This window comes from Elgaria multicarinata, chromosome 8 (genome assembly GCF_023053635.1).
Source record: "Elgaria multicarinata webbii isolate HBS135686 ecotype San Diego chromosome 8, rElgMul1.1.pri, whole genome shotgun sequence".
NCBI lineage: Eukaryota > Metazoa > Chordata > Lepidosauria > Squamata > Anguidae > Elgaria > Elgaria multicarinata.
In genome coordinates this window covers 105,715,566-105,733,003 of record NC_086178.1, presented here as the reverse complement: position 1 = coordinate 105,733,003, position 17,438 = coordinate 105,715,566, and the positions used below count along the sequence as shown (strand labels likewise).

At 43.9% G+C, this 17,438-nt stretch overlaps 1 protein-coding gene across 1 annotated transcript in view; it reads right to left on the bottom strand.

Annotated features, from left to right (window-relative positions):
- MAT1A (methionine adenosyltransferase 1A) overlaps positions 1-17,438 on the bottom strand; it is a 31,744-nt gene that overhangs the window by 10,924 nt on the left and 3,382 nt on the right. The window contains exons 2-4 of the mRNA XM_063133146.1: positions 6,240-6,317; positions 5,020-5,142; positions 3,713-3,825 (exon numbers count right to left, since the gene is read on the bottom strand). Of these exons, the coding sequence (XP_062989216.1) occupies positions 3,713-3,825; positions 5,020-5,142; positions 6,240-6,317 (314 nt within the window). The remainder of the gene's footprint in view (positions 1-3,712; positions 3,826-5,019; positions 5,143-6,239; positions 6,318-17,438) is intronic.

Here is a 17,438-nt window from a genome sequence, read left to right as displayed (position 1 = left end):
TTTCGTCGCCAGCTGAAGACCTTTTTATTCACTCAGTATTTTAACACTTAATTTTAACTTAAATTTAAATTATACTGTTTTAACTCTGTATTTTAACCTTATATCAATTTTGCTGCGTGGTTTTATCCTGGTTGTGCTTTTTATATTGTATTTTGTATTTGTATTTTTAACTTGTTGGTTGTTTTATGATGGTTTTAATTTTTGTGAACCGCCCAGAGAGCTTCGGCTATTGGGCGGTATAAAAATGTAATAAATAAATAAATAAAATAAATTAATTTGATTTTAGCTGTGTATATTTACTGCTTTATACTGTATGCTTTTATCTGTACGCTGCCCTGAGATCTTATTGATATATGGCAGGATATTTATTTATAAATAAATAAATAATTTCAATAAATACTGTTAATTTTTGATTTTTAAAAATGGGTGACTATAAACCTTTGCAGTCTTACAAGCAAAACAGCCGTGGCTTAGATGAAAAGAAAGGGTGGTGATCAGCCTTTGTCAAGAGATTTCTCACCTCTCTTCCACTGAAGGGGGTTCCCCACATCCATTATCTTTATTATTTATTTATTAATTACTTTTAATTATTAATTACATTTATTTAATAATGTTTATTTATTAATTATATATTTTATTATTATTATTATTATTAATAATAATAATAATAATAATAATAATAATAATATTTTCTCTCTACCTCTGAATTGCCCAGTGAAATCATAGAATCATAGAATAGCAGAGTTGGAAGGGGCCTACAAGGCCATCAAGTCCAACCCCCTGCTCAATGCAGTAATCCACCCTAAAGCATCCCTGGCAGATGGTTGCCCAGCTGCCTCTTGAAGGCCTTTAGTGTGGGAGAGCCCACAACCTCCCTAGGTAACTGATTCCATTGTCATACTGCTCTAACAGTCAGGAAGTTTTTCCTGATGTCCAGCCAGAATCTGGCTTCCTGTAACTTGAGCCCATTATTCTGTGTCCTGCACTCTGGGAGGATCATAGAATAGCAGAGTTGGAAGGGGCCTACAAGGCCATCGAGTCCAACCCCCTGCTCAGTGCAGGAATCCACCCTAAAGCATCCCTGGCAGATGGTTGCCCAGCTGCCTCTTGAAGGCCTTTAGTGTGGGAGAGCCCACAACCCCCCTAGGTAACTGATTCCATTGTCGTACTGCTCCATGCTGCTTCCCGCACACCCCTCCCTCCTTTGAAAAACAAAATGCAATATCTTTTCAAACCTTCCCATTTATCCCCCTTTTTCTTATCTTTTCTTATCTTATTTTATTTATTACATTTCTATACCACCCAATAGCCGAAGCTCTCTGGGCGGTTCACAAAAATTAAAACCATTCAAAGTATAAAACAACAGTATAAAATGGCTGACAACACGAGGAAACACATGTTTACCCAGATGTCATATTAATTTCAACGGTGTTTACTCCTAGGTAATGCTGGCTCCAAGCAGGGCAAGAGAAAACATGTACACCGCCCTGAGATCTCAATGATATAGGGCGGGATATAAATGTTTTAAATAAATAAATAAATAAATAACAATAGGGGTTGCGTTGGAGAGAGCCGCTTCAGCTTTTGTGTTGGTTAGCAGATTAGGTTGGAGTGGGTTTTGGTGGAGCAGGAGAAGAGAGAATAAAGACTGTCATTCTGTTAAAAGAAAATAAACAGATAAAAATCTCTCCCATTTCTAATGCAATACAAGCATTATGATGCGACATGTGGCAAAAAAATTCATGTTATAAAGTGACACCATTCCAGTCACATGACCTTTCAAACTCCTACTTCTCCCACAATTACAGCACCGTGGACTGGTGTACGGGACTCGACAGTTTTAAGCTTGGCAGATACAGTGCTGTATCCATTAACGGGCACCCACCGAGCAGCGGTGCCTCACAGATGAAACGGGAGTCCAGTGTAGATCCTACCCTGATCTCTTAGACGGCTCAATGGTTGTCACCTACACTTGGAATTCCTTCCAAGGAGGCTTGCACATTCTACAGCTTCCCTTGACACTGCCTTCAAATCCCTCTTCAAAAATCTGCTTTTTCCTTACAAAGCTTTTGGTTTAGCACCTAAGTCCTCCTCACCCACTGAAATTCAGCCAGAGTAAGGGGAACACATTCGCTTTTACACATCCCTCAGTACTTTTTCCTCCGTTCCCTGTGCTCTTTCCCCCATTGTCACCACTTAGACTGTAAGCTCTCTGGGGGCAGGGACCTGCTTTACTTCTGTAACTTTGCCATCTATACCGAAGCCATCACCACCATCAGCACTGTAGTGCCCTGGTTGCCAAATAGTTTTTAATAGGAGGGCCATTTAGAGCAAGAGATGCTGAAAGGTCGGCCATGTGCAACATAGTGGATTGCTGGTAAAGCCATTTCTACACCAGAGGGAGGGAGGGGGGAGGATCTCACGATATTCTGATCGAGAGATCCTCCCCTTAGTCCACATGCGGCTGCAACATCCCGGGAGAAAAGAGGGTGTTGCGCCAGCCATTTTTTAAATTTATTTTTTTTAAAGGAGCTGAGCACACGTGCGCTCCAACAAAAAGTGAGGGTTTATTTTAAAAAAGGCCCGAGCCCGCTCCCTGACCCCTTCCTTCCGGCCCAGTTCCTTCCCTCTACTGCTCCCCGCCTCTCGTGGGGAGGAGGGAAGAAGTCGGGACAGGAAGCCACACGTCCTGCCGTCTCGGGAAGATCCCGAGACCGTGGGAAGAATCAGATTTTCCCAGGGAGTACTTATCCCTGGGAAAACCCGTTCTCACACCCCTTTCCTCCCAGGAGTCATTTGGACGCACAAGGACCCGGCCGTGACCAGCCCGCATTTTCGGGCTGATGTAAAAATGGCCAAAGTCTCAATAGCAGGGCCGTCCCAAGACATTTTGCCACCTGAGGTGAGGAACAAGATGGCATCCTCTCCCATTTCATACACAAAAGCGGACTAGACTGTCTCTTCAACACTGGTGTAGGAACAGCATCCCCCATCGAAGGCGAAAGCAGCAGGTTAGCTTTAGGAGGACAGGGCAAGCCAGGAGACGTACAACTCTCCTAACACATTGCTGCCATCTCACAGCATTTGCTTCCAGAGGCGATTGCTTCACCCTGCCCGATGGTGGGGCCGGCCCTGCTCATTGCCACAACCACCAGACCCTGCACGCACACACACACACATCTCTTGTCTCTAAGTAGGGAACTGGAAAGTGAAAGGCAGGAGAGAGGGGAGGAAGGTGGTGGTACTGGATCTACAGGTACTGGTCTCTGGCATAATTCCCTCCCTATCCCAGAGAGCTGCATCCTGAAATGCACTATGTAAATAAAAATCCTCTCTGTGAATTAATAATAATAATAAATAATAATAATAATAATAATAATATATTTATTTATTTGTTCGCCACCTCTGCCTCTGGATCGAGGCTGCGTACAACACAAATACAAACACCATAAAATACATATAACTAATTAAAACATTTAAAACTAATACATTATTAAAAGCAGCACATTATTAAAAAGGCATCTTAAAATTTAACAGGGTAGGCCTGGGTGTAAATTGGCACTTTATACTAAATACCTGCAACAACAGAGGTGGAAATCTAGATCCGCTTCTGAGGGCCCAATCCTACGACTCCCAGCATTTCCCAGCAACCTACTTTTTCCTGTCTAAACATGCATAGGATGTGCGCTTAAATGGCTGGCGTGCCGATTACCTGGTCCCCGGCACCAACTTCTTCTTCAGTCCTGTGCAGATGAACACCCTGGGCAATATCAGGTGACTGTTGTTCCAAAGCCACGAGAACATTACAGGTCTTGTAGTCAAAGCCTGTGGAGCAGAATTCCAAAACCATGACTTTCTTTCTTTCTTTCTCTCTCTCTTTCTCTTTCTCTTTCTCTCTCTCTCTTCCTCCTTCTCTCTCTCTCTTCCTCCTTCTTTATTTTAAAATTATGCTTGGCAGGACTGCAGGGGGCATTTATTTTTATTTTTACCAGATCATATTATAGACATTTCCCCAGCAGGATTTGCAAGTTCTCATTCAAAGAAAGGTATGAACGTCCACGAAAGGGAGAACAAAGCAGTCTCAGAAGGAGCAATAAAAACTATGAAATGGCAATTGGCCCAAGAAAGGGCATTAAGATCACTAACTGGGTCTGGGCCATTTGACCATATTATGCCACCTGCACTTGCATCCAGTCCATTTCAAAGCCTCATTGAAAAGGCTGGGTTTTTTTTAAAAAAAATTTTAAAGCCCCAAATCGCTTGGGCCCAAGTTATCTGAAAGAGTGCCCTCTCCCGTATGTACCTCCTCAAACCTTGACATCTCCTTCAGAGACCCTGCCCTGAGTGCCCCCGCCAAAACAGGTGAGGTCAGGAGCAACCAGTGAAAGGGCCTTTTCAGCAATGGCACTTGTTATGGGATCGGGACCCATAAAGAGTGCTTACTTGTAAGAAAAAAGAAAAAAAGACCAGGGTAAACTGGACGCTACCTATTGAACGTAGTGTGGCCTTTAGTCCTTGGTGTCCAAACCTCATGCTGCTGTGTGCAACCCTACCCACTCACCCCTTACCCTGGTTATTCACTGCCACTGGCTGGCAGCCCTATTCACGGGTAGCACCAAATATGTAGTTTTGGCCTCAGGAAGACTAACTGGTAGGGCCCAGCAAACAACATTATTGAACTGAAGAGGTCAAGTCTAGCACGAATAACAGGGATGCATCTAGGAAGTGCTCAAGTCAAAGGTCGTCCAGGGCTCTGACCCTGAGATAACCTTTCACCGCCCTATAAATAGTTTTTCCTTTTCCTTATGAAAGGAGTTAGTGTAGGTCTCCTGGAAATGTTTGAGCATTCCTTGGGCACAATTGCATCAGACTTGCCCTCCTCCTCCTCCTCCTCCTCCTCCTCTTCCTCCTCCTTCTCCTCCAAGCTGAGCAAACTGAGACGGACCTGTTCTACAACTTTTGGTTGACCGGAGTGTCCGTGTCACCCCACAACATGGGCCCTTCGGTTTTCTCACCAACCTTTAGCTGAGTCATCGTAACCTATGTTCAGAATGGTGTCTCGGACGATCTGCTGGTAATCCACCACAGCTCGGGATGTGATCTCCCCGCAGAGTAACACCATCCCTGTTTTACACACGGTCTCTAAAAGGTGAAGGGAAGCAAGTGTGAAACCCTCATAGGCTGTCTGGAGAATTCATTCATAAGAAGAACAGCCTGTGCTCCTGGGCACTTGGGATGCCCGTGCGCTCCGAGTTTGTTTTCTTCACGGGAATTTTCCAATGCCCTTTGGCTTTACAAATAAAAGTATTTCCTTTACTATTTATGTATTTATTACATTGTTATCTCCCCCTTCCTCCAAGAAGCTCAGGGCACTGTACATGGTCCCCAGCCCAGTACCAGTCATTTATTTTGATTACATTTATATCCTGCTTTTGACATGGTTCTCCTCCCCTCCATTTTCTCCTCTCAACAACACTATGAGGTTGGTTAGGCTGACAGTCAGTGATTGGCCCAAAGTCACGCAGTGAACTTCACGGTCAAGTTGGGACTACAACCCAGATCTCCTGAGTTCCAGACCAACACTCTAACCGCTACACCACATTGGCTTTCCTTTACTGTCTCTCATTCATCCACACAGCAACCCTTTGAGATAAGGTACGGTGAGAAACTATGACAGGCTCAGGACTGAACATCATGAATGGGCAGACTTTTGAAACCAAGCCTTCATTGTATGGAATCCAATACCACCACTCCACACACACTTGATAGAAGCACCCATGTTCATCTCCCAAGCCCCAAACAAAAAACCCATGATTGTTTCAGGGTGAAGAAAGGATGAGGAGGATCAGCGTTCCTTCTGATGGAAACCATCAAGGGGACACTCTTCCTCTGAGCCCAAGACAACATTTCTGAAGAGGGGACCTGCAAAGAAATCATGGGGTGGAAACAGAGACAAATCTCCTTCTGTTTGCCCTGCCTCTCTTTCCCCCCTCCCCACCATTATTTCTTTGTGGATCCCCCACTTGCAAATGTATTATGCCAGTTTATTGGTTCTGTCTGTCACACTCAGGTGTGACCAGACAGAGTTTTTAAGTGACCCCACTAAATTCCATGGGACAACGGATACAGCTTAGTTCCCCACAATATATGGGTCCTCCGCTTCCCCCAACGAACTCTCGCAATGATGGACATTTTGGTCCTCAATGCAGAATACCTGCCATGTAAGAAAAGTCTCTTACCACAAGCAACCTTGGCATTTGGATCTTGCTGTAGATGTGCATCAAGCACGGCATCGCTGATCTGATCGCATATCTTGTCTGAAAGAAACCAGCATTCATCATCAACATCATCAAACATGGAGCACGTGCGGCACACTGAACTGTGAAGGAAGGTTTAATTCATAGAATCATAGAATAGTAGAGTTGGAAGGGGCCTACAAGGCCATCGAGTCTCCCATTCAGGGGTACACAACTTGTCCCCACATAAGGGTGCACTGATTCACCCATTCTTGACAAATCTCCTCCTTCCAGCTGATGTCCCCACCCCACCCCTGTGGTTTGTTTATTTATTTATTTATTTATTTATTACATTTTTACACCACCCAATAGCCAAAACTCTCTGGGCAGTTCACAAAAATTAAAACCATGAAAAGCATCATAAAACAACCCACAGTCTAAAAAGACAAATACAAAATACAATATAAAAAGCACAACCAGGATAAACCACGCAGCAGAAATTGATATAGGTTAAAATACAAAATTAAAACAGCAAAATTTAAATTTAAGTTAAATTAGGTGTTAAAATACTGAGAAAATAAAAAGGCCTTCAGCTGGCGACGGAAGGAGTTCTACCTCCCCCAGAGATCCTCATACAGATTGTTTTTTTCCATGCTGCTGGTAGCAGTACGGAAAGAGTAATGCTTATCAATAGCAGTGGTGGGTGGGTGTCTATAAACCTGAAAACATGTGTGCGGGTTTGTATGTCCAGAACTCATCCACTTTCAGATGAGTTAGGAACTCGAAATTTGGCATGCTCATAGATCATAGGGGCTGGAAGGGGCCTACAAGGCCATCAAGTCCAACCCCCTGCTCAATGCAGGAATCCACCCTACACCATCCCTGGCAGAAGGTTGTCCAGCTGCCTGTACAATTTACAAAGACTCTTGTACATTATACAGGCTGTACAATGTACAAAGAAAAACTAAAGACACAAATTATGTTTTAAGTATTTAAGAAAAAACATAGGGTTACCCCTACAACTCCAGCATGCCTTGGGTGGGAAGCCAGACTTACCGGCCTTTGGCAGCAATTGTGAGATAAAAAACTCTTTGAAAAATAATATAAGAATCTATTTGTCAAGGACTGAGGCACTTACCCCCTCCCCCATTATTTGGCATTGGAGGCAACCAAGAATGTAGCCACAAGCCAACCAAAACACAGATAACATCTATTGCTGTAATTTTTACTTCATATTGGTAAACTGCAATGGGAAAAATGGTATATCCCCTTAAAATAAAGACATGTGTGCATCTCTGAGGTCACAATAATGCATACACAACAATGCTCTGAATTCCAGCTGAATTGTCAGTTGCTCCTTTTTATTTCAAAATGCTCTTGGGACAGTTGGGGAGCAGAGTGGACTACAGAGATCATTGTTAAGTTCCAAATTTTGTTATTCAGGGACCCAGGCAAAGCCAGGTATATCAGCTTGTGTGTGTCATTAGGGTGACCATATGAAAAGGAGGACAGGGCTCCTGTATCTTTAACACTTGTATGGAAAAGGGAATTTCAACAGGTGTCATTTGTATATATGGAGGACCTGGTGAAATTTCTTCTTCATCACAACAGTTAACGTGCAGGAGCTATACTAAAAGAGGGCAGGGCACCTGCAGCGTTAACTGGTGTGATGAATAGGAAATTTCACCAGGTTCTCCATATAGTTTTACTGCTTTTAAATTATATATTGTTTTAACTTGGTTTATGGTTTAATTTGTTTTTAGCTGTGTATATTTACTGTTTTATACTGTATGCTTTTATCTGTATGCCGCCCAGAGATCTTATTGATATAGGGCGGGATATAAATGTTTTAAAAATAGACACCTGCTGAAATTCCCTTTTCAATACAACTGTTAACGATACAGGAGCCCTGTCCTCCTTTCCATATGGTCATCCGTGTGTGTGAGTGAGAGAGAGGGGGGGGTGGCGGAGGGAGGCCTCAAGGCCAAAGGGGTTGTGCATCTCTTCGACACTTCAGTAAACATGCCCCATTTCAGGCATCATTGGTCATGGCTACTGTATGTTTGGAGGTGCATAAGAAAAGCCATGTTGGAAAAGACCAAGGGTCCATCTAGTCCAGCATTCTGTTCACATAGTGGCCAACCAGCTGTCAACCAGGGACCCACAAGAATGACAGGGTGAAACAGCACCCTCCTACCCATGTCCCCCAGCAACTGGTGTTTATAGGCTTACTGCCTTTGATACTGGAGGTAGGGCATAGCCATCAGGACTAGTAGCCTTCTCCTCCAGGAATTTATCCAACCCCTTTTTAAAGCCATCCAAATTGGTGGCCATCACTACCTCTTGTGGTACTGAATTCCATATGGCTCCAATCCAAATAGGGATGGCGGGGGGCACGGGACTTGAATTTGGAGGACTGGGGATCCCAATCCTGGTAAATCATTGCAAAGTGATGCTATGCAGGCATTACCCAGGGCTGAAAAATCCAGAGTGTCCTGAATAACATATATTTGTCAGGGGGAAGGGGTGAGCAGAGGCCAGATTCTCTCTCTCTCTCTCTCTCCCCGTGTGTGTGTGTGTTCATGCACACACACATACACACACACACACACACACACACAGATGTTGTAGACAATCCAGATTGACTTTTCAGTTCTAGGAAATGTATGCACACTGCAACTCTTGGATTGGGGCGCAGGAAACGTCTGGCAAACAGAGGAAATATTATGCTGCCTATGCGTAGATTCCAATGTTAGTCCAGTACAGAGTAGACCCATTTTAGTGGGTCTACTCTATATAGGACTAACATTGGATACCACACCTCACTTGAGCAACTCAGCTTGGTCTATTTCCCTCAGCTTATTTTCTTCTGGCTGCCATAGCAGATATCTTTCCCATGTACTCAGGAAATCAATACTGATAAGCCACCATACCCTGGTTTACGTTCAGTGTAGAAAACTCCTACTGATGTGACCAACTGCTATCAAGAGCAGGCATGCACTGAGTGGCTGAAATGCGAATGTAATACATATCATGCCTAGAGCAGCTGCTGCATGAGCTACAGCTGCTACTAATACATCTGCAACCAGCATACTTACAGAGAGAACAGCCCAGTTCTCAGTTTTCTTCCACTCAACGTAGTGTGGTGTTGGCCAGCGCTTCTCATGAGATTGTACCAGGGTTAAGGCTTTGGAGGAGCAAAGGCAGACAGGAATTCAGCTCACTCCCACCGGTGATTGGACAAGTGTGGCCCAGTAAAAAGAGGAACCAGACACAGAGGGAAGTGTGCGTTTCCGTGTATTGGAATATCCATACACAGATCAAATATTATTAAGATCCCAGCCGCTGGCAGAGGACTCAAGCAATTTGTTTTACTAGGATTGGGATCCCCCAGTTCCTCTAATTCAAGCTGGACTTGAGGAAACCACATCCTTCTGCCAGCAGCAAAGACATTTTTATTTCAGGCAGGCCTTTGGCATGTACACTGGTCCATTGCTGAAGGGCAGCAATGGTTCTATTGGGTTGGGTGCTGTTTAATTCTTTTACTGTGTTTTATTTCAGCTTTTAATTTATTTTTATGGTTGTTTCAATTACATTTTTGTTTTAATCTTGGTCTTATTATTGTTAGCTGGATTGGGTGCTATTTTTTTGGTAGAAAGGTGAAATAGAAATCAAATGAATAAATTTATAAATTTATTTATTTCCCCCATAGCCGAAGCTCTCTGGGCAGTTTACAAAGTTAAAAACAATGAACATTTAAAACAGATGTACAAAAATTTAAAACCATCAAAAGCATAAAAACAATACCTATTTAAAAACCATATCAATTTAAAACAAATATTCTGGGGTCAATTAAAAATTCAGCATATGTTATTAACTGCCTGAGAGAAGAGAAAAGTCTTAACCAGGCACCAAAAAGATAACAATGTTGGCGCCAGGTGAGCCTCATCAGGGAGATCATTCCATAATTAGGGGGCCACCACTGACAAGGCCCTCTCCTTTGTTGCCATCCTCCAAGCTTCCCTCGGAGTAGGCACTCGGAGGAGGACCTTAGATGTTGAGCATAGTGTATGGGTAGGTTCACGTCGGGAGAGGCGTTCCGTCAGATATTGTGGTCCCAAGCCGTGTAAGGCTTTTTAGGTGCTTGTGTTTTTAGATCTTTCCCTACTGCTGTTTCTTTTACTTTGATTTTATTTTGTTCTGAACTTTTAAAGAATTTATATAATGTTTTTTCGTGTATTTTAGGGTTTTAATTCTTGTGAACCACCCAGAATTTTTGGCAATTAGGTGGTATAGAAATGTAATTATTAGATAATTTAATAAAATCACCTACATATGTCTCAGAGCACAAGAAAATGTCAGTCCTCTGCTCCGTTTTCCTCACCCTCTTGAACACAAATGGAAAAAGTCTCCACTGCAGGGCTTAGAGCAATGGAGTGTTTTCCCCGAGGGCCACTTGTGGCTTTTAACTTCACCATCCGTATTTTCTGATTTCTTTTCCCATTCACAAAGAAAGCAAGCTTCACCCAGCAGCAGCTGAAAAGATCTACATTCCTGAAGCTGCAATCCTACACCCACATGGAACGCAAAGGGGGCTTACTTTTGAGTAGACATGTATAGGATGGCACAGTTAAAGTGACAGCTATTCACGGAACAAGAAGCGGCTACCCTTTCTGCTCAGACCTGGGACACGACATATTTAACTGCTGCAGCTTGAAGAGAGTGTTACATGAGACGATGGGCCAATATTAACTCCCTGCCCAGCGATTTCTCAGAAGTCTGACCCTGCAGTCAGAAACAGACAGGCCTCGTTGCGTACAATATCCTTAACTTTGATCCCCAGATTGGAGTTCACCAGATTGGAGAGCAATAACATTCAAGGCATCCATCACAACACTGGTTTCACTTGAGTTAATGCAATCCTTGCTTTGCCATGGATTCTGCAGTTAAAACTCTTTGCATGTGCCTGTTGGATCACTTCTGTACACAAGGACAAATTGCACGCTCCTGTATATGTCCAGTCAGAAACAAGCCCGGCTGAGTTCAATGGGTCTTACGCCAGATTGCGGGGCAAAACACAGTCTTGGGGCTCTCTCTCCACCCACACCCACCCAACCAATGCTGTCAGTAGATAACACTGTATATCTAAGTACATAAAATATCGATGCGATACATTATATCACTTGTAGAATTTAATAGATTGTCATTTTCAATGGTGCTAAATTCATTAACAATCACAAAAGCTGATTCACAAGTAGGCATAGAGCTTGTCCAACTACTCTGGGGAATTATAGAATCATAGAATAGCAGAGTTGGAAGGGGCCTACAAGGCCATCGAGTCCAACCCCCTGCTCAATGCAGGAATCCACCCTAAAGCATCCCTGACAGATGCTTGTCCAGCTGCCTCTTGAAGGCCTCTAGTGTGGGAGAGCCCACAACCTCCCTAGGTAACTGATTCCATTGTCATACTGCTCTAGCAGTCAGGAAGTTTTTCCTGATGTCCAGCTGGAATCTGGCTTCCTTTAACTTGAGCCCGTTATTCCGTGTCCTGCACTCTGGGAGGATCGAGAAGAGATCCTGGCCCTCCTCTGTGTGACAACCTTTGAAGTATTTGAAGAGTGCTATCATGCCTCCCCTCAATCTTCTCTTCTTCAGGCTAAACATGCCCAGTTCTTTCAGTCTCTCTTCATAGGACTTTGTTTCCAGACCCCTGATCATCCTGGTTGCCCTCCTCTGAACATGGTTCACACAGGACTGAGAATACCACACAGCCCCAAAACCACATGAGTTAAGAAAGACCTCTTGCACACTTGAATTCCAAACTCTTGACCAGGGGGGGCATTCTGGGAATAAGCTTCCTATTTGGTTCAGTGAGCCATGACCCTGAAGGTCAAAGCTCAGATGGGCACAACTTTAGACAAAATAAACCAATATTGGTATAGGGCTGCAGCCTAAATCACCTTTCAGCTTTTCCCACTCTTTTTATTTCAGTCTGGTTATTGTTAAAGTGAAGAAGAGGCATTTGTAGTGCAAGTGAGCCTTTTGACAGATTTCAATGGTATATTTGCATTGCAAAGCGGTCAAAACAAGTGCCACTTTAAGTGACATATGTGAAAGTACCCTTAGATGTTTTATGTCCACCTAAGGGTAAATCCGGAAGACCGTTGTTTTTCTTTTCACATCTGTAGCTTGCCTGTCCCACGAAGAAATCACCAAGACCTTCCTGGGATTTATCCCAGGTTAGTTTCAACAGACCTAAGAAATAGGGTAGGCTGAAAGTAACTTATCCAAAGTTACCCAATGTACTTTGTGGCAGAGGGTCAAAGTACAATGGAACCAGTTACCTAGGGAGGCTGTGGGCTCTCCCACACTAGAGGCATTCAAGAGGCAGCTGGGCAACCATCTGTCAAGTATCCTGTAGGGTGGATTCCTGCATTGGGCAGGGGTTTGGACTTGATAGCCTTGTAGGCCCCTTCCACTATTCTATGATTCTACTAGTAACGCAGGTGACTGTGACTGGATCTCCCCAAAAAAATCTAAGATGTAAAGTACTGTTTAAATCAGCCTTCCCCAACCACGTGCCCTCCAGATGTGCTGGACTACAACTCCCAGAATTCCCCCAGCCAGCATAGTTCTAGTCCAACACATCTGGAAGGCATCCCGGATGGGGAAGACTGTTTTAAATCTAACAGCAGAGAACTGAATTGGGTATGGGATATGGTACTGGGGGAGAGGAGTTAATCTTTTTCCCTGCACAGTTCCCTGATGTAATTTTTTTCTCCTCACCCCCAAGCTGCAATTATCCCTGGAGGAAAAAGAACACCGGTACAACCTTTAATTCTCCCCTTCAACCGCAGCTGCTTTAATTAATTTTTTTTTAAAGTGGGAGACCTAGGGGGGATCTACACTACTGCTTTAAAGTGCTTTAAAGCGCTTTATAACAGTTTTGACAACTGTTGGGGCCCAGAACACACTGCATCTACAGTTTTCAAAACGTTTTCAAAGTGCTTTAAAGCGCTTTAAAAGCAGTAGTGTAGATCCCCCCCCCATCACAGATCAACCACGTCACCTGTTTTTTTACCCTGACTAGGAGTCTGAACTCTGCTTTCCTTGGCCCATGTCCAAACCAGGGGTGGACAGCTGAACAGGGGTGATACAGACTATTATTATTTATTTATTTATTTATTTATTTATTTATTTATTTATATAGCACCATCAATGTACATGGTGCTGTACAGAGTAAAACAGTAAATAGCAAGACTCTGCCGCATAGGCTTACAATCTAATAAAATCCTAGTAAAACAATAAGGAGGGGAAGAGAATGCAAACAGGTACAGGGTAGGGTAAGCAGGCACAGGGTAGGGTAGCTAGAATTAGGGCAACTCTTTTGTTTTGTTTTGCAATAGGTTAACATGGCTACTGTCATGTATGCCCCTACTGCTCCGGTGTTAGGACCAGGTGACGCAGGGAGTCCATCAGAAACAGACTCTGATTCAGAAGATACCGAGCCAGTGGGGGAGGAAGTTCATACCAAAGAGCCTCCAGCTGCAAATGCACCCTTCCCGGAGTCTGTCTCCTCAAGGCCAGATCCTCTGCTCTCAGGAGACAGGGAGTCAACTTCCGGGGTGAACATTCCAAAACATTACTAGATGCTAGGAATCGCCAGAAGTTAAAATGTTCAGCGAGATTAGCACCAAAGAGACAGTCGGAGAGGTTGCGTGAGAAGGTGTCCACGCCTCCTCCACCACCTTGAAGCTTGGGACATTTGAAAAGCCTTTTCTTTCCTTTGAATGGTCAATTGTTTTGCTTAGTTGCATAGCGTTGCCTAGGAGGGATTTTCCCATAAAAGTGCCTAGTTTGTGTTACAGAAGTGTTAATTGTTGCAATAAAGCTTTGTGGATTGGCCCAGGAACTTTCCTTGGGGACACTTGAGCAGCTACAGCCCACGACAGCTACCTCCTGGAATTTCTGAAATCATGGTTTTGTTTTCTACGACGAAATGGAGAACTATTGACATTTCTGACGAAATTTGAAAGGAAGTGAAACTTCGATGGCAGAGGTGGTGTTGAAATTGAAATTGTTCCAGGATCTAACTTTTAAAAACGCCCCAACTTGATATTGCCAAAATAAAGCAGAATGAGGCTGAATAGTCATTTTGTCCTAGCTGTCATGTTTGCCCAAATTCACTGTGTGCTTTCCCCTGACATTATGTGACTTGGACACATGCGTGTGATGGGCTATTACAAAAAGAACTTTTGACAGCTGACCTTGCACTTCTTCGAAACCCGTTGCAAAAACGGAGAACACAGCCAAAATAGAGAGAACACCCTAGATAATCTCTCGGTTCTAGAAATTTTGTATACTGAAATTTGTACCATGGTTCCAAGTGTGGGGTAAAACACACTTGACTTTTACAAAACCACGCAAAAAGGCACTATTTAGCAAGTATTTAATCAGGAGGACTTACAGTGCAATGCTATGCATGTCTACTCAAAAGTCAGTCCTAATGGGTTCAATGGGACATACTTTCAGGTAAGTCTAATTAGAACGGCAACCGAGGCTGGCCCTACCATTAGGTAGAGCAGGTGTGGGTAACATGCAGCCCATGAGCTGCATGCACCCACACACATGCACACAGGCCTTTTTGCACACAGGTCTTTTTGCACACACCCCACCAGAGCCAAGTTTGCCACCGCAATTCGGTGGCACAACAACAAGAAACAGCAATTTGACATTGTTTTCATGAAAATAGCAGTTAGCTGCCTAAATTCGGCAATGCAGTAGCATGGCAGCAAAATCTGGCAGTGCAGGAAATTTGGCAGTACACTAGCGTGACAACAAAAAAGGGCCAGTTTGTCCTCATTTTAAAGGAAAATCCACCTTTTTTGCTGCAGCATTTTGATGGCACATTCAGAAGTGGGGAGAGGTGTGTCTCCTAGTTGGTTCTGGGTGGGAATCTGTCCCGGAAGTTGCCTGTCCATGAGATAGAGCAACATAGCTGCCTCAGGGAGCAGATGCTAAGGTGTGGGGAGTAGACAGAATACACGGTCCCCCTGTGCCCTCACAGCTAACCTGCTGACCTCAGGTGCAGCAAAGGATTATTATTATTATTATTTATTTATATAGCACCATCAATGTACAGAGTTGAAGTAAGGCCACATATAGACCTAAGGTTTATCCTGGGATCATCCAGGGTTCGCCCCTGCCTGAGCACTGGATCCCCTGTGTGTCACCTAGATGAACAGGTTTGACCCCTGGATGATCCAGGGATAAACCTTAGGTCTAGCTATGGCCTAAGATCCATCTGCCCGCCTGGGTGGCTTTTGTACATGGAATGGAAGGAGGCACCATCTTCTCCATTGTCTCAGGAAGCAAAATGTCTTGGGTCAGCCTTCATTGTAGCCTTGGGTGTGGTTCACTCAATGCTGGACCATAGTCTCTATCCTACTGAATCATAGAATAGTAGAGTTGGAAGGGGCCTATAAGGCCGGGTCCAACCCCCTGCTCATTGCAGGAATCTATCTTAAAGCATACCTGACAGATGGTTGTCCAGCTGCCTCTTGAATGCCTCTAGAGTGGGAAAGCCCACCACCTCCCTAGGTAATTGGTTCCATTGTCATGCTGCTCTAACAGTCAGGAAGTTTTTCCTGATGTCCAGCCGGAATCTGGCTTCCTGTAACTTGAGGCCATTATTCCGTGTCCTGCGCTCTGGGAGAATCGAGAAGAGATCCTGGCCTTCCTCTCTGTGACAACCTTTCAAGTATTTGAAGAGGGCTATGATGTCTCCCCTCAATCTGTATCTGATCTCAGTATTTTTTTCACTGTAATGTTGCTCTTTGACAGCAATGAGGACTCGAATGTATTCCCATCCCACCAAAGGTATGTCTTCACTTCAATGAACTTTCTTCTGGGCCAATCGCGCAATGGGGTGGTGTAGATATAGACATTCAGCAGAATCAAGAGGTAAAGTTTTTCCCAGGTTGTAGTATTTTAGGCTACAGGAGGTGGGTAATCATGTAAACATGTGCAAGTGTTTCCCTATTAGAAACAGACAATCAAACAAAATCCTGCGTATAAAGGGGGGCAGAATCACATTCACTTCATTTCAATGTACACTGAGTAGATCTCCCTAACCGTGCTAGTTTTCAAGCATACAACTCCATCACCTGAAGTGGAATTGCCCAAGAAAAGCATTACTATTTACTTCTGTATGAAGTGGCCTTTAGTCTGATGTTAAGATAACATGAACTAGAATTTCACCCTTACCCGGGAGAAACTGGACTATCCAGTGGGGTGGCTGCCCTTGGTTTGCATCATCCACCTGGTTGCTCTCCATCACCTCTATTGTCACTTAGAACACATACACACTCTTGAGGATACCTCCTCAAGGAGAATATTGTAGCTTTTGCACTCCTCTAATTTATTCACACACTAGGAATTGGCAACTGGAGGCCCCAGGACTAAACCCTGCCACACCCAACCCCAGGAGTACAAGGTGCAAGAGGGGTGTGTGATAGATAGTATGTCTGTGGTAACAGGTTTTGCTAGCAACCGGGTTTGGGATCCATCAACCTCAACTCAGAGTTGCCCTCCTGTAAGACTAGATGCTAACCAGGGACTTACACCAACTTCCATGGGATGGATCTAGATATTAGCAAGGGTGCTTCCACATGGAGAGCTCCAAGTCTGATGGCACCATGCAGCTATTATGTCTTTTGTTCCTTAACAGGGTTGTTTTCTGGTATGAAAAAGGAAGTGGTGGGAAAGCACAGGTAGGCTACACATTGAAGATGATGTCTGGATGCCCTCATAAAAGGTTGTGAATGAGGAAGACTGATTGCACAGTAAAAGCCTTATCTGAAATCAATGGGACTCAAGTTAGTCATAACTAACTTGAGTCCCATTGTTTGCAGTATGTCTACTCAAAGCATGAATAAATCTGGATCCAAACCAGACAGACACAGCATTTTCAGATGGGGAGGGAGGGATTGCATTCCCTTACCGTTGCTTTGCCTCCTGCTTCTGTCCCACAATAGGGACAAGTGGCTTCCTCTTCCTTCACACTGGGAAGAAAGAGGAAGCAAGTAGCCACCACGTGGGCATTTTTGTAGTGCAGCTTCTCCTGCACACAGCAGGAAACCACACCAATTATTGTCATAGCCAAGAAGCAACAGACTTTCCATGTCATATTTTGTAGCGTAA